The sequence below is a fragment of the Mus musculus genome, chromosome 17 (assembly GCF_000001635.26).
Source record: "Mus musculus strain C57BL/6J chromosome 17, GRCm38.p6 C57BL/6J".
Taxonomy (NCBI): domain Eukaryota; kingdom Metazoa; phylum Chordata; class Mammalia; order Rodentia; family Muridae; genus Mus; species Mus musculus.
In genome coordinates, this window is record NC_000083.6 from 24669448 (window position 1) to 24696176 (window position 26729).

At 52.7% G+C, this 26729-nt stretch overlaps 3 protein-coding genes across 7 annotated transcripts; 1 reads left to right on the plus strand and 2 right to left on the minus strand.

Moving 5' to 3' along the window:
- Positions 1 to 239: 239 nt before the first annotated feature.
- Positions 240 to 12576, plus strand: Zfp598 (zinc finger protein 598). 3 transcript variants are annotated; one of them, NM_183149.2, is made up of 12 exons: positions 240 to 526; positions 7107 to 7219; positions 7609 to 7738; positions 7963 to 8174; positions 8388 to 8605; positions 9149 to 9266; positions 9590 to 9777; positions 9874 to 9958; positions 10062 to 10828; positions 11177 to 11351; positions 11434 to 11584; positions 11662 to 12576. In NM_183149.2, exons 1-12 carry the CDS (start codon positions 311 to 313, stop codon positions 12013 to 12015), a joined length of 2727 nt encoding a protein of 908 aa, NP_898972.1. In that variant the 5' UTR covers positions 240 to 310; the 3' UTR covers positions 12016 to 12576. The 3 variants fall into 3 exon arrangements, with proteins under 3 accessions (NP_898972.1, NP_001335160.1, XP_006524063.1); NM_001348231.1 differs by having other exon boundaries at positions 9149 to 9257; XM_006524000.1 differs by lacking the exons at positions 240 to 526; positions 7107 to 7219 and having other exon boundaries at positions 7646 to 7738; positions 7946 to 8174; positions 11662 to 12569.
- A 3068-nt stretch (positions 12577 to 15644) lies between these two features.
- Syngr3 (synaptogyrin 3) lies at positions 15645 to 20502 on the minus strand. The gene is made up of 4 exons (NM_011522.3): positions 20274 to 20502; positions 18056 to 18293; positions 17072 to 17214; positions 15645 to 16993 (listed from the first exon to the last, which is right to left on the minus strand). The coding sequence occupies exons 1-4, from the start codon at positions 20370 to 20372 to the stop codon at positions 16784 to 16786; spliced, it is 690 nt and encodes a 229-aa protein (NP_035652.2). The 5' UTR covers positions 20373 to 20502; the 3' UTR covers positions 15645 to 16783.
- A 3240-nt stretch (positions 20503 to 23742) lies between these two features.
- On the minus strand, positions 23743 to 26709 carry Gfer (growth factor, augmenter of liver regeneration). 3 transcript variants are annotated; one of them, NM_001379038.1, is made up of 3 exons: positions 26384 to 26644; positions 25807 to 25970; positions 23743 to 24995 (listed from the first exon to the last, which is right to left on the minus strand). In NM_001379038.1, exons 1-3 carry the CDS (start codon positions 26618 to 26620, stop codon positions 24833 to 24835), a joined length of 564 nt encoding a protein of 187 aa, NP_001365967.1. In that variant the 5' UTR covers positions 26621 to 26644; the 3' UTR covers positions 23743 to 24832. The 3 variants fall into 3 exon arrangements, with proteins under 3 accessions (NP_001365967.1, NP_001365968.1, NP_075527.2); NM_001379039.1 differs by having other exon boundaries at positions 23743 to 24990; positions 25807 to 26003; NM_023040.3 differs by having other exon boundaries at positions 23744 to 24995; positions 25807 to 26003; positions 26384 to 26709.
- Positions 26710 to 26729: the final 20 nt, after the last annotated feature.

Sequence of the window (26729 nt, forward strand, 5' to 3'; positions counted from 1 at the left end):
TCTCGAAAAACAAACCACAGTTCGTGTTTTATCGGAAATGATGCTGGAAACCCTGTAGCTCCTCCGGCGTTTCCAGAGCTTGCGTCGGCGAAGGCGGAGAGACTCCGCATTTAAATGACTGGAAAGGCTTGAGCAGCAGTCATGAGCGAATGGCAGCTCTGTACAACACCAGGCCCGGGCGGAAGTCGCAGTGCGCACTTCCGCCAGGCGGGCGGTTGCCTGAGGGCAGTGACGTCGACGGAAGGGGCGGGTCCGCCGGGAGCCAGGCCGCGCTGTGCCGCGCCGGCCAGGAGGGGGCCGGAGCCCGGCCATGGCGGCGGCGGCGGGCGCCGAGGGGCGGCGCGCGGCTCTGGAGGCGGTGGCAGCGCCGGAGCGGGGCGGCGGGAGCTGCGTGCTGTGCTGCGGTGACCTGGAGGCTACGGCGCTGGGCCGCTGCGATCACCCGGTGTGCTACCGGTGCTCTACCAAGATGCGGGTGCTGTGCGAGCAGCGCTACTGCGCCGTGTGCCGCGAGGAGCTGCGCCAGGTGCGCCAGCGGGGCGCGCGACGGGGCGCGGGGAGGGCGGACTCCTGATGGCTTTGCCTGCTCGGTGTCCGGCCGCGGCCTGGCCTCACCCGCTCCCTCCGGAGGCCGGGTGGTCGGTCGGGGCGCCATGCGATCACCGGGCCTCCTGGGGCTGGGAGAAGCCAGAGGCGGCCGGGCTGGGGAAGGAGGAGCGATGTCTGTGGGAACTCTAAGCCTGGGGACTTTTCCCTATGACCTGGCTGCGGGAAGGGCAAGGTCAGGTCGAGAGCCCTCCTGTCTGTGAATCTTAATTTTTTCGGGATCGTCACTGAGGAGGAGCAGACAGCCAGGGGGAACCTCCAGACACTGTCTATTCTGGAAGCTGACTGCTCTGGAAAAAAAGGGTTAAACTGGACATTTCCAGACTAGTTGGGCTTCTGGGCCCCACCGGTGATCCTTAGCTCCTGAGACAGCGTTTCCATTTGTAGAGTGGAGGTGATACCAGGACCTGATTCCTAGGTGCTTGGTGGTCCACAATTTTAGGAAGTTTTCCTCCTCGTTACTAGTTCTAGCTTTGAGGCTTCCTTCCAGAGTGGTGGGAAGAGGATGTTTCTGGCTGTCTAGACTTGGAAATCCCGAAGGGGGTCAGAGGACTCCAGCAATGCCAGCCTTTGATGGGGAGTATCCAGCTGAACCTCCCTTGGTTTGCTGCCCGTAGAGATCTGTTTGCTTCCAGAATTGTGAAATTACCTTGGTTGGTTCGTGGAAGGTTTTGGCTAGTGGCTTCTGCCAGGGAATCACCCTTTCCTGTTCTTAGAAGTGATGCAGAGATAGAAATGATGCCAAAATTTTGAGTTTTTTTTTTTTTTTTTCTTTTCTTTCTGACCTTTTTCTTTCTCGTTGAGATAGGGTCTCACTATGTAGTCCTGGCTGGCCTGGAACTTGTTATGTAGAACCAGTATCTGCCTCCTGATTTCTGAGATTAAAGGCAGTGCACCACCATATCCCGTATTTGAGACAGGGCCTGTAGCTCTGGCAGTCCTGGAACTCATTCTCTAGACCAGACTGGCCTTGAAGTCACACAGATCCACCTGCCTCTACCTCCTGAGGGCTAGGTCATTCTCCACCATACCCAGCACACCCAGCTTTTCTTTCTTGATATTTATGTCAAAAGACTCAGCTGGAATCTGGAACATTCCCTAAGCATCTATGTCATACTGGGGAAGAGGGACTAGAAGACCCCAGACATAGTGTGGTGGAAGGAGCCTTACCCTACTGGATGAGATCTGGGGTTTAGAAACATCTCTGGAAGCTTTTGGCTGGTGTCCTACTCAGGGTCTTGCTGGGGCTTTGCTGGCCAGTCGTGCACACGCTGATGGGAAGGTCTGACACGGGTTTTGAGCACACATACCTGTAGCTTCCTTCTAGGAAGGGAGACATTTTGTAGGTCCTTATGTACGTCGTCCTGGCCTGGGCTCTGGGTCTCACTCAGGAAGTGAGTGAACATACATACATATGTCAGCTGTAGCCAGTGTCTGCCCTCCCTCAGTCTTCCTGAGCCTCACACCTCTAAGAGCTCTGTGGCAGGGGCTTTTGACATGAGCTGTTAGCTTGCCCTGGCTGGGATGTGGTTTGACACTCTGTGCCCCTGGCTAAGCCTGGGCGTCCTCTTAGACTTGTACCACCATGCTGGGCAGCAGGAGCTCTTTGGGAAGTGGGGTGAGATGGTAGCTGTCCAGCTCAGCCTCACCGTTTATCCTGATTCCCTCCACTTGTAACCTAGCGCCTTCACCCTTGTCCCTTACTGAGTCTTGTATTACCCTTTGAATATGTCCTGAATTCCAGAATTCCACAATGACTTAGTCCCTTCATGTGACTAAAAATTAGGAGGGATGTTTGTTAAGATGTTATATAAAGCTGGATGGGGGTGGCACACACCTTTAATCCCAGCATTCTGTAGCACAAGCAGGCAGATCTCTGAGTTCATGGCCAAGCCTGGTCTACAGAATGAGTTTGGACAGAAACTGCCTTAAACAAAACAAATGTGTTGAAGGGCCAGTTTCCTTTGCTGTGACACCTTGTATAGGCTTCGGGTAGGGGGCGGTCTGGGTGTAGTACAGAGACGGTATACAAGTTTGAAACTGCTGGTCTGGTGAAGAGCCAGGGCAATTGGACTCTTCAGTGTGCAGCTTAGGTGGGCTGCCATGTGGTGTGAGGCTCCTGTGCTGAGTAGTGGAGAGGTCTGTGCTCAGTCTTTCTTTAGGTACTTCTTGTGTTCCTCTGGACACATCTCTCTAGAGCCATTTTCTCATCCTGTTGCTCTCCAACTTGCCCGTCTCTGGACGGGCCACACCCCCACCCACAAGCAGGAAGTGGGAGGGGAATGCGGAGGGCCTTCCCAGGGTTATTCCAAGGCCCAGGTCGGCAGGCTGGACCTGATGATGCAATGGCATTTTCTGTTGTGAATGCTTGTCTGTCATCTGGTCCCTCCCACTCTTCTTCCTTTTCTGAGACAGTCTCACTATGTACACAGACTGGCCTGGAACTCGCAGGGATCTACCTGTTTCTGCCTCCTAAGGGCTGGGATTCCTGGCCTTTCCAAAGGCTCTCTGCTCCTGTCCCTTTTGGGCTCCCACCATACCTGTTTCTAACATCTGTGAGCACCTAACATTAGTGTTGTGCATAAACATACACACAGAAATATATATGCATAAAATAATAATTTCTTTCTTAATTTAAAGATTGCTTGCTTGCTTGCTTGCTTGCTTGATTGATTGATTGAGATGGGGTTTCTCTATGTAGCCCTGGCTGTTGTCGAATTCACTCTGTATACCAGGGTGGTCTTGTACTCAGCAGAAATCCACTTGTCTTTGCCTCTGGGATGTTGGGATTAAAGGTGCGGCTGATTTATTTTTCTTTTATGCATGTATGCATGTTTTCCAGAAGATGATGTTGGATTCCCCTAGAACTGGAGCTGCAGGTGGTTGTAAGCCTCTATGTGGGTAGTATGAACCAAACCCAGGTTCTCGGGGGGGGGGGGGGGGGGAGAAGGAAGCACTCTTTACCGCTGAGCCATCTTCCCAGCCCCTGTACACTTCAATGCATGATAGCTCACCTGTCTTATTGAGCACATGTTGCATGTGGAGGTGAGGAGTAGCAAGGCCTCTGGCAGACACCATCTGAGCGAGCTTCCTACCCCCTCAGTCTTCTCTGGAACTGGGTTGCAGATTCCACACAGTTGACTCAGAAGCACCCCTGCCTAACCTCTAGGTTGTGTGCTGCCTAGCCCATCCAGGGGCTCCCCCAGGTAGCCCAGCCTCATACCTAGACCCAGCCTAAGCTTTTGTCTCAGACCATGAGCCCTTTCCTAGGCCTCCTCAATGACTCCTTGGTTTTGTCCCCTTACAACCCAGGCAAATTATTGGCCCCACACTTCCATGTTCCTTTGTCCCCTCCTAACCTCACAGGAATGTCTCCAGGAAGAGAGGGTCCTGCTGGTTAGACCCCTGCCTTACTACACTGGGGAGCCTCCTGGCCACTTTGCTCTTCCAGCACCTACCTAGGCAGTCCTGCTCTCTCTGCCTGAAGAGGCAGCTTTTTCTGCCTATCGCTCCAGGCCCACAAACTTCAGACCCGACACGCCTAGCCTTCCCCCTGCATTGCCCATGGCTCCTTTCCTAAGCCTTGTCCTGTACTTCTTTTCCGATCTTGAGCCAGCCTGTGTCTTCCTTCCCTATTCTCAGCCTGACCCAGGTGTGTATGCAGCTTAGGCCACCTCCATCAGACTGGTAGGCCTGGGGCCTGCTGGCCTCTGTTTCTTTTTTTTTTGTTTTTTTTCGAGACAGGGTTTCTCTGTATAGCCCTGGCTGTCCTGGAGCTCACTTTGTAGACCAGGCTGGCCTCGAACTCAGAAATCCGCCTGCCTCTGCCTCTGCCTCTGCCTCCGGAGTGCTGGGATTAAAGGCTGGCCTCTGTCTCTGCTTGGCAGATCCTCACCTCACTCCCATTCAGACTTGGCTCAGTGGCCCCTTGACACTGCCTCTTGCCCTGCAGTCAGATGGTCGTGTTTCTTGGTTCTCAGCCTCCGTGGCATAAGGTAAAGCAGGTTTGGTTCGCCCGAACACTCATCCCACTGTCTGGTCACCAGCCAGGCTCTATAAGAAACTCTGCTTAGCTTCTGGTCTTACTCCTTGCAGGATGTGTGCTGTCGCCCTGCCTCTCCTCTGGGCACAGCTGCCCTTAATCTCAGGCAGTTTCAAGAGATGTTTTGTAGGTAAACAACAAGCCAGCGTGTTTAGGGCAGGGATCATAAGACAAGAGGTGACACAGATGAACTCCCTACTCAGCATGCCCTGGCACTGAGGCTGTGCCCATAGCCCTGAAGTAGATGAACCTCTTCCGTGATAGCCTGAGATGCTACACAGAATAGACCCAAGTGCACAGCTGAGAGAGGGCCCTGGAGTTAGTGGCAGTGACGGGGGCGTCCCTGGCACAGCTTCTTTTAGGGAAGGAAGTTGATCCTCCGCTACGTCTGTTAGGCTTAGATGCTTTTTGGCAGCTTCAGGGAGTTTCCTCGGACTGCTCTTGTGCCTGCCTTGGAGGAGCTAAGTTGGGTATGGCTGTGTCTGGTGCTGTGTGGCCCTGTAGTCTGCTTGTGCTCAGGAGTTTTCAGGCTCTGTGTCTTATCAGCACTCTGCGGGGGTTCATGCTCCTGAGTCCCTTGTGGATGGATCTAGGCTGGAGAGGAAAGTTTGGGGATGGCTGGAAAGCATAGCCGGGTGCGAGCAAAGAAACAGCATGGAGTTTTAGGGGCTCCTGTACATAATTTGGGATCCAGAAAAAGAGTTTCCTGGGAAGAAAGCTGCCCTATGGCGGGGCAGTATAGCCCATGGAAGGAATCCCCACAGGGAGCCTTTATTGGTTTGCCTTTAGTGAGGGCGCCAGTAGCCTGGTGTGGTAGCACATGCATGTAATTTGGATACTTTGGAAGCAGGGGCAGGATTTTTGCTTTTTGGTTTTTAAGACTAGGTTTCTCATAGCCGGGCGTGGTGGAGCACGTGGTGGTGCACTCGGGAGGTAGAGGCAGGTGGATTTCTGAGTTCGAGGCCAGCCTGGTCTAAAAAGTGAGTTCCAGGACTGCCAGGGCTATACAGAGAAACCCTGTCTCAGAAAAGAGAAGAAGAGGAAGACTGGGTTTCTCTATGTAGTCCTAGCTGTCCTGGAACTTGTTACTAGGCTGGTCTCAAACTCACGGACACTCATCTACCTGGCCGTCTGTCTGTTTGTTTTTGGGTTTTTGTTTTTGTTTTTTTGTTTTGTTTTGTTTTGTTTTCAAGACAGCTTGTCTCTGTATAGCCCTGGCTGTCCTGGAACTCACTCTGTAGACCAGGCTGGCCTCAGACTCAGAAATCTGCCTGGCTGCCTGACCTTTTTAAGATCGAATAAATTAAATAAAGATGATGTTTGGGTTGCAGTTGTACTTGAGCTAGACAGAGCACAAGGCAGGAAGTTCATCTTATTCAGCCTTACCAGGTAGGGTTTGTTAGGCCACTGCTGACCTGTTCCCACCCCTAACAGTGGTGTGTCTGAATCATGGAGCAGCCTCCTTTGTTGGAGGAGCAGATTGTGGTCCATGTGTGCCATTTCTAAGTATAATATGTCAAAGTGGAGCTGGACTCTCCCTCAGTCCTTCATAGAACCAGCTTTAGTTATTTCATTGCTTGGGGCCCTGTGTGTGGATTGTGATTGTAAATGGGCCCATTTTCCCTGGTCACTCCTGAGTTACCTCAAACTCTTGTATATTTTGGTTCAAAATACCCTCCTGGGCTAAGCCTAGACCTCACTGGTGACCTTGGTGTGACCTTCCCTAAGGTAGGATGTATTGGAACTGAGCTAGAGCGAGATGTAGGGCAGTAGCAAAGAGGCAGCTGGGCAAGGGCTTGAGTAGGAGAGATGTGAGAGTCGCTGTGGAATTGGCACTGTAAGTCACCACCTGAGGAGCTTCATGGAGAGAAGAGGGAGCCTTGCGGGGTGCAGGGGAAGGCTTGGACGTCCAGATCCTGTCTCAGGGCACCCAAGCCTTGCCCTGGACCCTCTAGGCTCCTTCTTCTCTAGGGGCTGAAATATCTCTGTGGCTCATACCTGTGACCAGGTCCAGATACCAATCTTGTAGGAGCCCTTTTCTCCTGTGGCATCATGGACACATGCTAAGGTGGTTCAGGACAGGGTAGCCAGGAGTTGATGCATCTGACAGCTTCTAGGCACCATTTGCTATTTCTTTAGCTGCTGTCTAGAACACATGCCCTTCAGACCCACACCACTCTGTGAAAGTTGTTCTACACTGACCTGCTCTGTGCAGCTTTCGGGTGTTGCTGTGGGTGAATACCAGGCCTTCAGGAAGCATGACTGCCTCCTGGTGGAGAGCCTGGATATCACATCTGTTCTATAGTTCTTGTGGGTAACTTGGAATGAGAGGAGGCCTAGGCTGGCTGGGGATCCAGTGGCTGCTGCCAGCTTAGGATTTTTGAGGGTGCCTCTTCTGCCTCTGCTTGGTCCCCGGTCATTCCACCCAGGTCTTGCTCACTGCTCTCTGTCTCTTCAGGTGGTCTTTGGGAAGAAACTCCCTGCTTTTGCCCTGATCCCCATCCATCAGCTCCAACACGAGAAGAAATATGACATCTATTTTGCAGATGGAAAGGTGTTTGCATTGTACAGGTGAGGGTTCTCAGCTGGAGGCTGTAGTCGCCCCCCTCACAACCCGGACTGGGGTGTGCATACACGGTGCTGGTGACCTCTGTTCCCTCGCACGAGGTAGGGAGCTCCTGGCTCTCCACTGAGATGGCAGTGGAAATGAGGGGGTTTGCTGTTTTAGCCTTTTGAGGGGCACAAGAATATGCAAACATTGTTAACTCAGGGTCTGTAAAAACCCAGGAAGAATATGACTATCACGGGTCCTCTCCTCATGGCTGAGGGCTAAGACCACAGACTTGGACCCCATACCTTGTGCATACAGTTGTTGTATTCCTGAGTTGGGGCCTGGCATGTGGCTCTGCTCTGGACAACACGTAGAGCCAACCATGTGGGTGGCTGTGGTTTCTCCCCAGGCAGCTGCTGCAGCATGAGTGCCCACGGTGCCCTCACCTGCCACCCTTCAGCCTCTTCGGGGACTTGGAGCAGCACATGCGCAAGCAGCATGAGCTCTTCTGCTGCAAGTTGTGCCTCAAGCACCTCAAGGTATCCTGCACTGGGGAACCCAGAGACTGCCAGGCCCCACAGAGCCTTAGGTTGCTTTAAATGGGCATGGGGGACCTCCAAGTAGCAATATGGCTCCTCCAGCCTTCAGTGGGCTCTAGGGCAGAGCTGGTATTATCAGGGTCCACTCATTGCCCCTAATGTTCCACTGCGAAGTCAGGAGGTTGGGAGCCCCAACTCTGTGTCCAGCCCTGTGTTCTCTGCAGATCTTCACCTATGAACGCAAGTGGTACTCACGCAAGGACCTGGCTCGACACCGTATGCAGGGTGACCCTGATGATACATCCCATCGGGGACATCCACTCTGTAAGTTCTGTGACGAGCGCTACCTGGACAATGACGAGCTGCTCAAGCACCTGCGCCGAGACCACTACTTCTGCCACTTCTGTGACTCTGATGGGGCCCAGGACTACTATAGGTGGGCGGGGCTGGGCTGCTGCAGGGAGTGGGACCTGGAGGTACTATAGGTGGGCGGGGCTGGGCTGCTGCAGGGAGTGGGACCTGGAGGTACTATAGGTGGGCGGGGCTGGGCTGCTGCAGGGAGTGCCTCGGTGATTCTCTCCTAGGACTTTTCTGGGAGTTGTCTGGTTGTACAGTAGATGATCTGGCTTCTGCTGACTCTGTCTGCCAGTGACTATGCCTACCTGCGTGAGCACTTCCGGGAGAAGCACTTCCTGTGTGAGGAGGGCCGCTGCAGCACTGAGCAGTTCACCCATGCCTTCCGCACCGAGATCGACCTCAAGGCTCATAAAACAGCTTGCCACAGCCGCAGCCGGGCCGAGGCACGCCAGAACCGGCAGATTGACCTTCAGTTTAGCTTTGCACCACGGCACTCACGCCGGAGTGAGGGTGAGCTAGGTGGCCGTAGGCTCAGCCAGGCTTAGGTACTGGGGCCTTCCTTCTGTGAGTATCTGCTTCCCAGACTTCAGACCTAGGTCCCAGTTAGATTCCTTCTACCCAGCTGAGACACAGGAGGCACCCACCTGGCTATCTCCTCACCATTCCTTGCTCCAAGCACCTGAGCCGAGTGATAGCTGTGAGCTCCTTGCCCTCCCTCTCTCACCCTCTCCGGTGCTTTGCATTTGGGCTCTGGAGTCCTTGGGGTGCTTCTGTGCCTCAGGAGACTACAGACTATCACTGAAGCCCATATATCCCATCCCCAAAGGTGGGGCTTAGGCCCCTGTCCTTGTACCAATTGGGAACTGATTTTTAGAGGTTACGGCTGGTTTGGATTCTGCGGCGTCTGGGCCTACCCTTGTGGATCGTAAGCTGTTGGGGGTGGAGAAGCCTCTGCCCTCCAGACAGGAGCGCTGGCCTCAGTGTGGTCTGGACAGCAGTTCTTTTGTCCTATTGGTTGACCCGGGAAAGTGACAGGCTATGTACTGACCACAGGAGTCGTCAGTGGTGAGGACTACGAGGAGGTGGACAGGTACAATCGCCAGGGCCGAGCTGGCCGGGCCAGCGGGCGTGGAGCCCAGCAGAACCGCCGGGGAAGCTGGAGGTACAAGAGGTGGGAGGATTTGCATACCACTGACATTCTCCTGCCGCCACCTCTCCATGGTGGCAGCCGCCAGCAGTCAAGCTGGGTCAGTGGGCTCCAGCCAGAGCTCCTGGGCTCCTGAGGGTGGCAACAGTGTTTGCCCAGCAAGTAGAATTTTCTTTCTTCTTTACCACTTGCTAGGGAGAAACAACAGAATCTGGGGGGAGGAATGGCCCCGAGAGCAGAGCACAGTTTTGCCAGGAAGTACCTGCAAAGCATGCATGTGCCCAGGCTGCAGGCTGAGCTCAGACACTGCCCATCTGAGGTCTTTCCTCACCTCTACTCCATCCCAGGGAAGAAGAAGACCGAGAAGTGGCAGCTGCTATCCGGGCCTCTGTGGCTGCTCAACAGCAAGAGGAGACTCAGAGGGTTGAGGACCGGGAGGAGGGTAGCAGGCCCAAGAAAGAGGAAGCCGCAGCCAGGGTGCCTGAGGAACCCCGTGGCCACCGGCGTCTGCCTCGGGCTCAGGGTGAAGGCTCAGGTAACCCAGTCCCACCTAATGGTAGCTCCTAGTCAATATCTCACCTTCCCCAAGCCTTCCATCACAGCCTTACCTGGACTCATCTTATGTCTGTAGGCTCCAAGGAAGCCTCAGCAAATGGTCCTGTAAGCCAAGAAGCCTTCCCAGCCACAGGCCCAGGCCCAGTGGTTGCCCTCTCAAAGTATGTGTGGGAACTGGGAAGGGGAGTGTGGTAGACAGGGCTAGATCTGGCCAAGGCCTGGTGATGGTGTAACTCTAACCAGTCCTTCCCTCCTTGGACCCAGTACCCTCCCACCACCCAGCCCTGAGCTCAAGGAGGAAGACTTCCCCAGTCTCTGTGCCTCCACCTCCTCCTGCTGCACAGCGGTTACCCCAGGCTCTGTAGGCTTGGCACTGGCTTATCCTGGTCCTCCCAGGGGCAAGAACACCTTCCAGGAAGAGGACTTTCCTGCCTTGGTTTCCTCCGCACCCAAGCCCAGCAGTGCCCCTTCCAGTCTCATCTCAGCTTGGAATAGCGGCTGCAGCAAGAAAGGGAACCTACCCACCCCGGGGTCCCAGGCTGTGGTTGGTGGCAGCCAGCCTCCCCGGAAGGCAGGAAAGGGGAGCAGGGGTGGCAGAAAGGGTGGCCCAGCCCCAGTGGATGAGGAGGATAGCGGTGGCCTCACTGTGCAGGGGCTGCGGAGTGTGCCCACCACGGTAGCTGTGTCTTCTTTGCTGGCACCAGCCACCAACCAGAGTTCAGCCAAGGTTGGCAAGAAGAAGAAGGTGGGCTCTGAGAAGCCTGGGGCCACATCATCCCCACTGTTGCCCCCTGATCATACCCCAAAGCCCTCTGGGGCTGAGCAGGTCCTGGAAGCCCCTTTGAGCAAAGCTGAAGTGCCAGTAACCATCGTTGTCAATGGACATTCCGAAGGGTCAGCCCTGGTACGGAGTGCCCCAAAGGAACCTCCAGGGCTTCCAAGGCCCCTCGGTCCCCTCCCCTGCCCCATACCACAGGAGGACTTTCCAGCTCTCGGAGGCCCTTGTCCACCCAGGATGCCTCCTCCCCCAGGTATGTGTGCCTAATGCTGTGGGTTCCTTAGAAGTTTCGGAGAAGTGCTGGAGCCGTAGTGTCAGGCTGGAAGCCTGCACATGGTGGGCACAAGATGCCCACTTCTATTAGAGATGTCTATGCTGCTGAGTACAGTCTGGATGCAAGTGCCACCTTGAGCTTCCACAGTTAGCTACTTTATGGTACTTTGTACTGCTTAAGGCTCCCCAAAGTGGGCCCACGACATAGAGCTCTGGCCCTGAGCCTGCTGAGGCTGGATGTGAATGGGCCCCAGCGCTTACTGGGGCTGGACATGCAGAATAACAGGGCTAGTTGGGATCACACTGAAGCTCTTATGTCACCCTGCAGGCTTCAGCACCGTGGTACTCTTGAAGGGCACACCACCTCCACCCCCACCCCCACCCGGCCTGGTGCCTCCCATCAGCAAGCCACCCCCTGGCTTCTCTAGTCTTCTGCCCAGCTCCCACTCAGCCTGTGCTCCTAGTCCCACCACCACAACCACCACCACCACCACCACGAAAACGTAAGTGGGGTGAGCCACTGGGAGCCGGTGGGAGGGTGCAGCCTAAGCCACCCTAAAGGCTCAAGCCTCCATCTGACCTCAGACCCGGGCTAGCACCCACACCACAAGCCTACTTAGTTCCTGAGAATTTCCGGGAGAGAAACCTGCAGCTTATCCAGTCTATCAAGGACTTTCTGCAAAGCGATGAGGCCTGCTTCAGCAAGTTTAAAAGCCATTCGGGGGAGTTCAGACAGGTGAGGGGGGAGTGGGTAGGAGGCTGGCCTCCCTTGCCCAGGGTGAAAATGACTGCCTATGCTTCTCTGGGTGGCAGGGGATGATCTCTGCGGCTCAGTACTACAAGAGCTGCAGGGACCTGCTTGGAGAGAGCTTCCAGAAGATCTTCAGTGAGCTGCTGGCGCTCCTGCCAGACACAGCCAAACAGCAGGAGCTGCTGTCTGCACACACAGACTTCTGCAGTCGTGAGAAGCCTCCCAACTCCAGATCTAAGAGGAACAAGAAGAATGTGTGGCAGACCAGCACCCAACAGTTGGGCCTGGACTGCTGTGTGTGCCCCACCTGCCAGCAGGTACTGGCACACGGTGACGTCAGCAGCCACCAGGCACTGCACGCTGCCCGGGACGATGACTTCCCCTCCCTTCAAGCCATTGCCAGGATCATTACGTAGCTGCTGCTGGTGAGGGCAGGAGCTGTCACACCCTAGCGCCTCCTTTCTCCTTCCTCCCTCTTCCCAGCTGCTTGGCCCTGGTAGGGCCCTGGGAAGGCCGAAGGCCAGGCCTCCTGGTTAGCCAGGCCTGCCAGGTGGACATCAGGAAAGGTCTACCCTGTGCACCGTCACTCATAAGTTCTGTCCCATGCTTGGCTGAGGGTCAGTCTTGGTTTGTGATCTTGTGATTTTGGAATGTGCCAGGGGAGGGAAAGGCTAGGATGCTGGGACCTGAGCTAGAGGCCTCAGTGGCCTGAAGAGAGTTCTCGTGAGGCAAGTCCATAGCCCCAGAGCTGACAGCTTCGGGTCCACTGGTGCTGGAGTCAGATGTCAAGTGTGTTGTGTAAACAATTGGCTGTTTCATAGAGAATGTTCCAGATTAAAAACAGACACAAAATTGTGCTACTTGAAGTTCAATCTTTTTACAAGACAAGTTAAATCTAAGATCTCAAATTGCCTCTGACATTTTATAAAAGACAGTTTATCTTCAAATAAATTTATTTTGCAGTACTGCACATAGCTGGTGTTCTGAGTCTCTGCCTCTGAGTGTGTCAGGAAGCCTGGGTACATACTAAATATACGCTGTGGTGCAGGGTCTGCCAAGGAGGCCTAAAGGACTGACTTCGCTGCAGGGGTTTGTTCACAGGAGGCAGCTGCTTGCCTCAGATCCCACATGGGACCCTGCTTTCCCAGAACAGGCCTGGCTGTGTACGACCTAACAATTAAGTACCCAGGAAACTGCCTTTCAAAACTGGGGGTACAGGGCCAGCAAAATGGCTCAGTGGGTAAAAGTACTTGCTGTCGCCCTTGACAACTCTAGTTTGATCTCTGGAACCCACACAATGAAGAGAGAGAAGTGACTGCAACAGATTGTCCTGGGCCTAGACACACACGCATGCCTGCGTTCATACAGGAGACAGGCTTCTACATAACTCTGGCTTGGCTTTGGTGTTTTGTTTTGTTTTGTTAGTTTTTTGAGACAGGGTTTCTCTGTGTAGCCCTAATTGACTTGGAACTCACTCTGTAGACCAGGCTGGCCTTGAATTCAGAAATCCGCCTGCCTCTGCCTCCCAAGTGCTGGGATTAAAGGCGTGTGCCACCGCTGCCCCAGCCATAACTCTGTTTTTAAAACTTGCTTTGTTAACCAGGCTGGCCTCAAAACTAAAAGATCCACCTTCCTCCGGAGTGCTAGGATTAAAGACATTGCTGGAGAGATGGCTCAGTGGTTAAGAGCACTGACTGCTCTTCCAAAGGTCCTGTGTTCAGTTCCCAGCTCACAACCATCTGTAGTGGGATTTGGTGTCCTTTTCTGGTGTGTCTAAAGGCAGCTAGAATGCACCCATATAAATAAAATAAATACATCTTAAAAAAAAAAGGCATCATTATGCCTAGCCCCAAACATAAAGTTAAAAAAATATAATAAAAATTTTAAAAGAATGACATTATAGTACAAGAGGCAGGGGGTAGCCAGGCTTGCTTTATGCTTTATATATGAGCCCCATCACTAACCAAAAAAAAAAAAAAAAGGACAAGAGGAATGAATGTACCTGGGACTGGAGTTACAGATGGTTGTAAGCTGCCATGTCAATGCTGGGCAGTGATGGCTCACACCTTTAATCCCAGCACTTGGGAGGCAGAGGCAGGTGGATTTCTGAGTTCGAGGCCAGCCTGGTCTACAAAGTGAGTTCCAGGACAGCCAGGGCTACACAGAGAAATCCTGTCTCAAACAAACAAACAAACAAAAAAAAAACCTTTATTTTACATGTATGAATGTTTTGCCTGCATGCGTATGTATCATGGGGGTGGGTGGGTGGTATCCAGGAAAGCCAAAAGATAACCCTGGATCACTTTGAACTGGAGGTGTTTTTTTTTGTTTTGTTTTAAAGATTTATTTATTTATTGTAAGTATACTGTAGCTGTCTTCAGACACACCAGAAGAGTGTATCCAATCTCATTACAGATGGTTGTGAGTCACCATGTGGTTGCTGGGATTTGAACTCAGGACCTTCTGAAGAGCAGTCAGTGCTCTTATCTGCTGAGCCATCTCTCCAGCCCAGCCCTATTTATTCATTTTTAGTTTTGTTTTTCTTTTTCCTTTTTTTTTTTTTTAAGTTTTGTTTTTCAAGACAGGGTTTCTCTATATAGCCCAGGCTGTCCTGGAACTGGTTCTGTAGACTAGGCTGGCCTTGAACTGAGAGATCTGCCTGCTGGAATTAAAGGCATGCACCACCATTGATGAGCAAGAGAAAGAGAGAGAGAGAGAGAGAGAGAGAGAGAGAGAGAGAGAGAAGGAAGCAGCAAATTATCCTGGTAGGGAGGGACAGGACAGTGTCAGAGGCCTGGTGATGTCTACGTATCTGAAAGGAAGGATCCTTCCTCTCCTGGATGGAGCTGTCATAGGGTAATCATGGTTTGAATACAGAGCGGGGTAAATAGAGAAGCCTAGTTTTCTCCTATCTAAGAACTAATCAGACCCAACCCTGCTTACCTTCCAAGATGTGTTTGAGATAATATGGCTAAAGACAAAATCTAGCTTTCTTTTCTTTCCCGTTTTTTGTTTTGTTTTTATTTTGTTCTGTAGACCAGGATAACTTTTTTTTTTTTCCGAGACAGGGTTTCTCTGTGTAGCCCTGGCTGTCTTGGAACTCACACTGTAGACCAGGCTGGCCTTGAACTCAGAAATCCGCCTGCCTTTGCCTCCTGAGTGCTGGAATTAAAGGCGTGTGCCACCACTGTCTAGCTTTTTTAACAGAGGACTGAGGAGGGAGCCCCAGGGAACTGGGAAATGCTACAAAGATCAAATAGAGTCAGGAACTTATGACTGTGACCCCTATAAAGTAATGAGACGGGAGGCTCATCCCCTGGGTGCCCATATATCCTACAGATCTTACCATCAATCTGGTCTTAGACTGAACACTGGAGTATTCACATGGGCCAGGTCTGAACAGCTCCATAGCATCAATAACGCCTGACAAGCCAGGCAGTGGTGGCGCACGCCTTTAGTCCAGGACTCAGGAGGCAGAGGCAGGCGGATTTCTGAGTTCAAGGCCAGCCTGGTCTACAAAGTGAGTTCCAAGACAACCAGGGCTACAGAGAAACTTTTTTAAAGGGGTGGGGTAAACCAGGCGTAGTGGCACACTCGGGAGGCAGAGGCAGGCGGATTTCTGAGTTCGAGGCCAACCTGGTCTACAAAGTGAGTTCTAGAGAACTCACAGAGAAACCCTGTCCCGAAAAGAGAGAGAGAGAGAGAGAGAGAGAGAGAGAGAGAGAGAGAGAGAGAGAGAGAGAACAAAAGAAACAAACCAAATCACAGATTACATCAAAAAAAGAAAGAGGAAGAAAGAAAAAGGATAAAAGAGCAGAGGTCTGCAGCATTTCAGAGCCAAGCCTGCATGGAGCGGCACACTTCACCCGAGCAATGTGCTCCGTTAAGGAATCATAGTTGTGTGGTCTTTCTCGAGAACCTGGGAATCAGCCTGATCCCCACCTTCCTACTCCTCCACTCCTGATTTATGGGCCCTGATGCCCTGAGACTGCAGCCCCCAACACAGGAGGGAAAGGGACAAAGAATAAGTCCAGGGGACCTTACTGATGGTCAATGCACGTACAGTCTTTATTGTAAAGAAGTTGCAGTTGTAACAGGGGACACTGAAAATACACAATCATGGATTGTTCTTTCAGAGGAAAAGGAATAGATCCATATATACAAAAATTGTAAACATGTTCACTTAAATATCCACATGATTGGTCTATGCTACAACGTACAGGGTTGTCATTCAACTGCAACTCCACAGGGAGGCATTTTGTCTGGAAGAATGAGACATGGCAACGAGTTTGGTTTTGACTTGATGTGAAAAGCCAGCTTCAAGCAATGTATGAGTAGTCTGCTATGCACAAGGACCCACACCTGGTCTGGGCCTTAAAAGGGGATAGAAGATAGACTAGGGAGGGACTGGTTCAGGAAGCCAAGGTTAAGCCATTTACAGGAACGACTCTCCAGTGACACCCTGGGCAGATGAGACCTTTAGTCCTCTCCTTGTAAGAGTCTTGTCTTGCCTGGCACCCAGGTACCCAGCTGTCTGTTCCCTAGGGAAGGTCTTACTGAAGGGCGGGTGCCCAGGCCCATAGTTGTCTATACCTTCCTGGCCAGAAACACCTGGGCAGGAGCCACACAGAGAGGGGCGGCTTATGGGGGCACTATGAGATGAGACCTGAAGACTTAATCACAATCACGACACCGACAGGGCTGAGCTGCTCTAGGGATCCTGTAAGAGGAGGGGAGGGAGCCTCTGGACAGGGTGGACCACCATGTGGAGCCAGGGACATGGGACTGGGAACAAGGGCCATAATCCCCACCTAAGGGTACAATTAGTCTCCCTCTCCCTGGTCCCCAGAGCCCTTGCACCCTGAGCTGGGAGGCAGCTGGACTTCTGACCTAGAGTGGACAGGTGAGTCCCTGGTTGGCTGGCCCATAAAAGGAATGCCTCCCAGGCCAGTCCACTCCAAGAAGTAGTTTTCTTCTCAGGGCCTTAAGACTGAGATCTCTGGCTAGGGGGGAACTTTGTGGGGACAGTCCAGGCACCAGGGAGGCTACTCCCCTTGGTCCCAGAGGCCCATAGTGGCCACCTTCTCTGTCCTTGGCACGGTAGGACCCAGAAAAGGTCTCAGGAGGCCTTGAGGCCTACGGTGGTGAGGTGGCCTTCCAGCCCTGGCCGGAGCCTAACACCTACTAATAGGCAGGCACCTGGTACCCTTTGGAGCTGGTGTCCAGGGTCTCAGTGAAGGGCGGGCTCTGGTATGTTTCTGTACCCTCCACACCACTGCCCACTGGGTAGCCTGGGTAGGCCTGGGCAGCCCCAGTACCTAGCTGATCTGTGGCAAAGAGAGACATATCGGTGCCTAGGCGGAACCGCTGCAGGGCCTTCACGGTGAGCGCCACCTGGGTGAGGGAATCAGGGTCAGCTGGGGAAAACCTGGAGACACCCCCAACCCTGCCACCCACGGGTCCCTCACTCACCCAGCTGAGGATGGAGAAGAAGCTGAAAGCGATGGCAGCACGCGCCGCATCTCCAGCCTGCGCGGTGCCTGGCCCTGGCGTTGTTCGTTGCCACTGATTGGTGAGGAAACAGAAGCCTACGAACCACAGGAAGGACCAGACCCCTGCAGGTGGGAGCTGATGATCAGATAGTGCTCCGCCAACAGGACCCACCTCGCGCATTCAGAGAAAGTGCAATGTCCCTTAGGTTCACCAGCAAATTGCCATTCACATGACCTCCAAAGCCCCGCCCCCTTCGAAGCCCAGCCTTACTCCGCCCATCAGCCACCTCTTTCTCTAGTCCTGGCGTGCCCTAAAGAGATTCTGTGCTTTCTCTTTCTTTCTTTCTTTCTTTCTTTCTTTCTTTCTTTCTTTCTTTCTTTCTTTCTTTCTTTCTTTCTTTCTTTCTTTCTTTCTTTCTTTCTTTCTTTCTTTCTTTCTTTCTTTCTTTCTTTCTTTCTTTCTTTTCTTTTTTTTTTTTTTGTTTTTTTGAGACAGGGTTTCTCTCTGTAGCCTTGGCTGTCCTGGAACTCACTTTGTAGACCAAGCTGGCCTCGAACTCAGAAATCCACCTGCCTCTGCCGCCCAAGTGCTGGGATTAAAGGCGTGCACCACCACGCCCGGCTTTTTTTTTTTTTTTCTTTTGACTCGGTGCTTTCAACTCAAGACTTCCACCCTGTATCTCTAGATCACACCCTCTTGTGGTTGGGTCCTCCCGGCTCAAAACCCTGAGGAGTATTTCTCAGCCTGCCACAGCCCCGGAAGAAGCTCTGCGGCAGTCCCCGCGCCTAGTCCTGTTCCTTAGGGGCCCAGTCACGTCCCCACAAAGATCCTACGGTTTTCCCAAAAGAATCAGGCTCTGTCTCTCCTCTGAGGGCACCCACGCCCCCCTCGCTCAGGCATCAGGTCCCGCACCAGCACCGCACCCTACATTAGGCCCCGCCTTTCACCGCTGGCCCCGCCCACCTGAGAAGCCCAGGTCCAGTAGCACAGCCCGGCGACGGTCTCGGACGCTGCTGATCTGCTGAAAGCGCACGTCCAGCAGCAAGAAGGCCACGCAGGCGATGAAGGCCCCTAGACCTAGTACGACGCCGAAGCGGCAGGCTCCCGCATTTCCGTTGAAGACGCAGCGCAGTTCTGGACCACTGTCGGAGTTCACGTAGCCCTCGTTGACAATCGGTCCGAACACCGCAATAGAAAACACCTGCAGAGCAGCAAGCAGAGCCTCACGCCACTGCTTGAGGCATCTGTTCCCCCTGTCAAGAGTTCAGGTCTCCATACCTGCCCCAGAGTTCCTCTGCAGCACCGAACCCATTTCTCACTCCCTCGTGTACTGCACAATTATTGAAAATAAAGAAGCATTTAAGGAGTAATTAAAACTGCTACTTATGCCGGGCAGTGGTGGTGCGCCTTTTATCCCAGCACTCGGGAGGCAGAGGCAAGCGGATTTTTGAGTTCGAGGCCAGCCTGGTCTACAGTGTGAGTTCCAGGACAGCCAGGGCTATACAGAGAAACCCTGCCTCGAAAAAACAAACCAAAACAAAAACTGATATTTACATTTACGTTTGCAAGGAGGTGCATGCCTGTAATCTCAACAATTGATCGGGAGGTGGAGTAAGAAGGATCAGAGGAAGACAGCCTTGGCTACTTGAGGCTCTAATACAGGGCTGACATATGGCTCTGCGGTTAAGAGGACCTGTGTTCACTTCTCAGCACCCACATGGCAGCTGCAGACTGTAGCTTAGTTACAGGTGATCTAAATCAAAAATATCAGAGGTGCCACTCTTATCCCCTTTATAAGGGAGTATAAAGGGTTCACACTGTACTTCTCAGGGCAGTCACTCCTCCGGTCTTAGAACCTTATGGCCTCCCAGAGTTTACTGGAAGCGTGGAAGCAGGAGCCTTCACCTACATCAGTGATTTCCAGGGTTGTGGTGGGCCAGTGCACTGTGGAGAGTGAAGTCACGGGACAGCTGTCTAGAGAAATATACAAGCCTTTCCCTTTTCGAACCTGACCTCTGCACACAGGACCTGTGTGTGTGTGTGCTCCTCAGTGTCCCACATGGTGTCAAGGAGCCTAGTTTGGAATGCTGGGTCCAAGAATGTCCACCAGCAATAGTGGGCATTTCAGAATAGATTCCCGTGAGTAGTCAGTTATCATAATATCAGTCAAGAGCATTGAGGCTCTAAGGTTTGAGCCAACCTCAGGACCCTCTGCCCACCAACTAGTTCTCCAAGGCAGGACAGAAGCAAACCACAGTCATTTTAGTGCAGACGTCTAGGACATTTCTAAGAAACATCTCAACTCCTATCATTCCACAATTCTCAACTAAACTCCTTGATAATGTAGTCATGAAAAACGCCACAGCATGCTCATGTTTCTTGAAAGCAATCCACAAGTCAGGACCAGAGACTGTTCTTCCTTCAGTCCACGAGGTCTTGGGGGGTGGGGGTGGGGCTCCACCCTGGGAACCGCCCTCTTTCAAGACAGGCATGGAGATTAGAGGACTCCCAGATGGACAAAATCCAAAATCCAGAACTTAGCACCCATCTCCTAAATGCCTAGGACAGGGAAGACATTCGCTAATGAGATAGATTACTCCCCGTCTCTAGCTTCCATGCCATTTCCAGGAAGCCCTCCCAGATGAGCCCCTTCTAGCTACAGCAGCAGGGAGCCTCCTTATGCTCCTTTAACTCACAGCTAGACCTGAGGGATCTAGGAAGAACCGCTCCCTCCAAATGAGCCTGGCGGATGTTATCAGGCAAAGGGAAGAAACTGCGCATTCTCCTTGGCTCCTATACCCCCTCTTCCATGTGGAATTAAGTCCCTGATATACTGGGAGAATTACATCCGCAACTCTGTGCCTACTTCCAGGTCGTGGGAACCGGAAAAATGAAAAGACCTAGGAAGGGGACTGTATTAGACCTTAAGAGGAATTGAGGGCAGGGGGAGACCAGTGGTGACCTCTCAAGGTCTATTGGTAACAGCCGCCGTCCCTTCCCCCGCCCGCAGGTGGGCGCGCCTAGCCATGTGACGTCACCCCAACCTGCGGGCGGGGGGTGGGGGGAGGGACCGGCGGAGAGGAGGGTGAGGGGCGATGGGCAGGGGGTGGGTGAGGGTGGAGGATAAGGGATGCTAAGAGAGGCGGGGGACAGGGAAGGGGCCAGCTTAGGGACCACTCACCCAGGACACGACCCGCAACAGGGTCTGGGGCCGCCGCGCAAAGCTCACGGGATCAAAGGCAGCTCCCGCACGGCCCGCGCCAAAGGATGCTCCCTCCATTGCGGGCACTTTGCCTTCTGTCCGTTTGTCCCACCGGCCTTCCCCGCCGGAGACCGCCCGGGGATGAAGCTGAGGCTGCTGATGCTGTGGATGCTGCCTCTGCCGCCGCCTCCCGGGAGCGCGCGTCGGCTGCGACGGGGGCGCGCGGGGCGGGGCTGAGCCAGCGCCCCCGACTAGGTCCATGCGCCGGGGTCTGAGCCCTGCCCTGGATCCTTCCCACTCGCTCTCCCCCGTATGACAGAGTTGGAGATAGGGACATTCTCAAGAGACACAGAACGAAGCCCTTATGGGGTTTAGAGGTGGGCAAGAGAAGGTAAGCTCAGATTTTGTCATAGCCAAGAGCATCGACAGGAGGACAAGTGCAGCATCCTGCTTCTCTGATCAGGAGAGCCTTTTGGTGAGTATGTAAGAGGAAACTGAGGCCCAGCATCTTGACCTTTACATTCAGGAAGAGAGAACGAGCCCTCAACCTCAGAAGACCAGAGGTAAATCTCTGGCGGGGCGTTCTCACTAGCCCTTGAATCAAGAAAAGCTCAGCTCAGAGGTGTTGTGCACACTTGTGTTGTCTGTGGCTCACATGTCCCCTGTATTCTGGCTTTTTCTTCATAGGTTGTACCTTCCTAACAGGGTCAGGTGGGGAGAGTGGCAGTTCTGTCACTGTCAGGGGTACTGTCTGGGAAGCAGAGTCCACTGTGGCCAGCAGAAGTTAAGGTTGAGCATGCCTGTTCTCCTCAGGCCAAGTCATTTCTTCCAAAAGCCCTTTCCATCTCTGGTCTGGGTTGATCTGTAGCTAATTAATCCTGAGTTCTGGGAGGGGAGAATTACCAGAGATAAGATCTTGTCCCAGCTGTTGCCTAATTATCCTGACCTCTGCTGGGATTCCTCTGCCCCACAGCCTGACTAACAGAGCCACTTGATGCTCTTTCAGTGCCAGGCTGGTAAGAGACTGAATGGCTTCACCTTCATGGTCACAGAAGCTAGGGTGTAGTTGATCATGGGTAAGGCCCCAGTTACCTATCTCTGTCTTCCTGGGACCAGAGCTGGGTATAAGGAAAGCTCCCACATATAGAGACTACACACTTTACTTTGTGTGATCTGTTGTTCATTCTTCAGAGGAAAGTGTAGCTGGAGGAACCACTGGCTCTGGTCTGTCTTGTTTCAGTCTAGTTGGATGCAGGTGAGCATCCCATCCCATCTCCTTTAGCTATTAACAGATCTGTGTGATCACCCATTTTGTCCTTCTCCTCCGTCATTTTCATCAACACCCAAACAATGCAGCATATTCTTTGAAAAACACCATTCCTGGGCTGAGTATTGAGCTCAGTGGTAGAATGCCTGCTTAGCTAGTAGCATGCATGGGGTTTTAAATTCCCAATTATCACCAAAACAAACAGTTCGTGCTCATACTTCTGTCTCCCTTAGCAGCAAACTCAAGCTGTTGCCCATCTATTTCTAGTGCCTCTTCCTCCATTCCCTCAAAACCCAGTATAACCAAGCCCCTACCCTGCATTTTGGAAATGTTTGCTTCCGGTTCACCCATGAGCTTACACTTCTGCTGTTTACCTTTTTTCATTGCTGAGTACTTATCCCTCTGTCTGTGCTGACCGCTCTCAAATGCCAGCTCAAACCATAACCTTCCTTCACACAAGTTCTGCTTGTCTTGACCCAGATGCTCTGTGAACAGGGACAAAATGAAGCTTTTTTTTTTTTTTTTTTTTTTTTTGGTTTTTCAAGACAGGGTTTCTCTTCTCTGTGTAGCCGTGGCTGTCCTGGAACTAACTCTGTAGACTAGGCTGGCCTCTAACTCAGAAATTCACTGGCTTCTGCCTCCCAAGTGCTGGGATTATAGGCATGTGTCACCACGCCTGGCTTGATTTACTTTCTAAAAATAAATTTATTGGCTGGGCAGTGGTAACGCATGCCTTTAATCCCAGCACTTTGGAGGCAGATGTAGGCAGAGAAACTGTGTCTCAAAAAACCAAAAGTAAGTGAATAAAGTTATTGTCGGGTTTTTTTGTTTGTTTGTTTATTTTGTTTTGTTTTTTTGAGACAGGGTTTCTCTGTGTAGCCCTGGCTGTCCTGTCACTCACTTTGTAGACCAGGCTGGCCTCGAACTCAGAAATCTGCCTGCCTCTGCCTCCCCAGTGCTGGGATTAAAGGCGTGTGCCACCACGCCCGGCTGTTTGTTTTTTTGACAGGATCTATGTAACCCTGGCTAGCCTGGAACTTAGTATGTAGACTAAGCTGGCCTCACACTTGAGATATCTGCTTCTGCTTCCTAAGTGCTCAGGGTAAAGTTAAAGGCATGTGTGTTATCATACCTAGCTCTTTGGGGTTGGGGAGATTTAATGTGTTTTGAAAAAGGCAGTGGTGGCACAAGCCTTTAATCCCAGCACTCAGGAGGAAGAGGCAGGAAGATGTCTGTGAAGTCCCAGGCCAAGCTGGTCTTCTACAGGTTTTGAGTTCCAAGCCCGCCAGGGCCACACAGAGAAACCCTGCGTATGTTTGGGGAGAGGACACGGCAACAAAGGTGTCTGGAGTGTTTTGCCTGGATATATTTCTGAATGGGCTTTGTACGTGGTAGCCACAGAGACCAGAAGAGGGTAATGGGTCCCCCGGGACTGGAGTTACTGATCGAGTCACTACATGGGTGATGGAACAGCAAGCAGCCAGTGCTCTTAAGTGAAGTATAAATAGGAGGCTAGTGTGTGTATGCGACTTCAGGGAAAGCCAGGAAAAGGGGAAGTGACAAGGGGAAGGAGCAAAGTTAGCCAGCAGTACAAGCAGATGATCACAGCTTTTAACAGGAAACCCTTGGTTCCATAGCATGGCTGCATTAAGCCTCATCAGAGAGTAGTCCTGGAAAAGGAAAGGGGCAGCTTCTCAGCCGGCCAGCTGCTCCTGTATCCTTTCTGCTGTTGGACCCCTCTGAGTATCCTCTGTAGAAGCCAGCACACCTAAGGGCCTCCTTAGGTGGGGAAGTCATGCCACCTGTGATCATAGGACTGGGGCACACATGCTGCTGGGATGCTGTGGTTGGGAGTCTGGCCTCAAGGATCGATCCAGCCGAGCAGATCCAGAGATGCTCAACAGCTGCAGAGTTTATACTCAGCAGTTCTCAACTTCACCGAGACACAATCCCAGCTGGCGACACTCTGACCACTCCCCATTTGTACCCCCACAGACCCCTAGTCTTCTTCAGCTTCTTCATCACCCTGGAAATTCTGACACTCCCTGAAATGTGTGTCTCAGCTGCACCATGGTGACTTCTGCCAACTCCAGACAAGAGGGCCCAACTAATCACAGACAGGCCAAACCGAGCCAGTCCACCACTGTAAGCCCAAACACAAAGCACACAGAAACCAGCCCCTAAGTCACTTCAGTTTATTTTGGCCTCAAACGCTAAGGAAGCTGTTCCCAGGACCCTCTGCTGACATGCTTGTCATAGCTGCAGAAGACCATGTGCCAGGCTGACAGTGGGCACCATGGTTGGTACACCCTAAGAGAAAAACCCTGCTGGAGCTGGGGAACCCTGCTTCAATTCTGAAATGGCAGAGTTGCCAGGATCACAGTTCTTGTAGGCAGCCAGGGCTGTGTAGTAGTAAGGCAATCATCTAGCCCATCTTCCTTTGGGGCAACTATGTCCCAAATGAAGGGTACGAGGCACCTGGACCACTCCTGCCTCTCACCTTCAGTCTCATGGGGCTTTCGCTGAGGAGGCCACCCAAGTGTCTGTAGTAGGCACCTCCATTTCTTAATCCTGTGGCAGGGTTCCCAGAGGCAGTGTTCAAAGCTTAAACTCAGGATTTGCACAAACCTTACACCCCAGCCTGAACTCAGGGCTAACCCAGAGTTTAACCCCTTCCTTGACGTCTTCTAGCGTGACTTCTGGCTTGTCGTCCGGGATGACTTCCCGCCTGACGCCATCAGTTACTCCGGTGTATGCACCTGGGTTCCCTTCAGTTGTAGCTCCAAACTTCAGTTTAGGGGTAGAGCCAAATTCATTACAGACTCTGAAGCTAATGCAGATCCGAAAGCCCCTTCTCAAGTCGTCTTTGCTGGATCAGAACTTGACAGAAGAGGAAGTCAATATGAAATTTGTTCAAGATCTCTTGAACTGGGTTGATGAGATGCAGGTGCAGCTGGACCGCACTGAATGGGGCTCAGATTTGCCAAGTGTTGAAAGCCATTTAGAAAACCATAAAAATGTTCACCGAGCCATTGAAGAATTTGAATCCAGCCTTAAGGAAGCTAAAATTAGTGAGATTCAGATGACAGCGCCTCTGAAACTCTCTTACACAGATAAGTTGCACAGATTAGAGAGTCAGTACGCTAAACTCTTGAATACATCCAGAAATCAACTACAGAAACAAGTGTTGGCTCAGATGCACTTTAATCGTCAATCAGGCTGTTGCCCATAGAACCAGGCTAGATGCCCCTCACGAACTGCTGGTAATCTTCTAGTCACAGGAGCCGTCCTTCCAGCCGTCACGCCAACGCTCATCTACTCTCGAGCAGTCAAAATCAGGCTTGCCCAGCTTCCGATTCACCTCATTGTGCAGGCGGCACAGCCACTGGCTGAAGGATACTCGAGTGCTTGTGTCTGGCTGGTTCCTGCCTATCCTTTGAGAGAAGCACAGAAGGATGTAAGGAGATCCCGGCCCCTCTGTCTCTGCCAGTGTCTGGAGACGGGAGTTGGGGCACTGCTATGACCTATCTTCCTGTAGGGGGATGGGGGGGGCCTGAATCTAGAGTTTCTAGGTAGGGCCTGGCACAAAGGACTGTTTCTCAGCACCAGGGGCACAATGCAGCTAGAGCTCCCCTCACTCCTAACTGCTTCAAATAGCAAGTGCAACCTAGGTTAGGCCACTGAGAGTGAGGGATGTTTACTTCAGTCCAGTTTTTTTTTTTTTTTTTTTGGTTTTTCGAGACAGGGTTTCTCTGTGTAGCCCTGGCTATCCTGGAACTCACTTTGTAGACCAGGCTGGCCTCGAACTCTGAAATCCGCCTGCCTCTGCCTCCCTTCAGTCCAGTTTTTAAAGCTGGTAACTAAGCTGAGAGATTGGCTTGAGCCCCATAAGGAAGAGCTATAAGGACTGGGCTTTTGAGGAAGGAGAAGGCCCCCAAACCCCAACATCCCTTTTGGTGTCCCCTCTCCTAGGAACCTGTCACTTCTGAATCTACTGTTCTAGGCCCCTCTCTATGACATCAGCTATGCCCCCCCCCCTTTTTTTGTGTTTCTTTGAGACAGGGTTTCTCTGTGTAGCCCTGGCTGTCCTGGAACTCACTCTGTAGAGCAGGCTGGCCTCGAACTCAGAAAACCACCTGCCACTGCTTGCCAAGTGCTGGGATTAACGGCGTGCGCCACCACCGCCCGGCATCAGCTAGGCCCGCTCTAGGGACCTTACTGACAAGAGGTATAGCCACAACTTACCTCTTCCTTATGTCTTCCGCACATTCCTCGCAGGGGTAAAACTTGGAAAATATATGTATGAACTGGGCCATATCCTGTTGTTGTTCTGGCGTGGGCCTGTCCGGGTAATAGGCGGCCAGCGTATGGAGGAAAGCCCAGGTGTGGCGACCCAATTCTTCCCGATCCTGTGGACAGTCCTCCCTAAACTTGATGTCCCGCTGCAGAAGTAGGCCGACTAAAGGTCAATTCACTCTTACCCAACCAGAAAGCCCATAAAATTCCAACCCAGTGGCAGACTGCTTGCGTTGTACGCCAGAGGCCTTCGGTTCGAATTCCCATTATCACTAATAATAATCATAATAATAATAATAAAGGAAACAAGAACGCTCCCTTTTTCAGTTGACAGCCTACTAACTCGATCTGACTAGCCAGTGGCTGAAAGCGCAAAAGTTTGAGCCTAACGGTGTGTGTGGGTGAGGGGTAAACATGTTTAGGCATAGCCAACCCTGAGGGTTTGGGCCGTGCGGTAGCCGAACGGGAACCTGGAAACCAGGTGTGTGGGGGACCGGGACCGGGCGGCCAAGCGGGGCATCTGCACCTTCTGCTGGGTCCGCATCCACGACTTGAAGTCCACGCAGGCCCGGCACGGTCGCTTCCCGTGCTCCAAACCTTGCGGCGCCGGGGCCGCGGCAGGGGTGGTGTCGTCTCTATGCCTTGCGCCGCGGCCCCGCGCGTCAGTCACCAGGTCGTCGGTCATCTCGGAGCGCGCGCCGCCCGGCAGGAAGGAGAAGCGACTGCCGCGAGGGAAGCCCGCCGGCTCGCTGGGCGCCGCCATCTTGCTGGCGTGCGGGCAGCGGGGCCAAGAGGGCGTGCCGGCGACAGTTCGGAGGAGCGTGCACGCCACCGCCGGCGCGCGGCGGCAGGAGCGGGAACCGCAGCCCGGG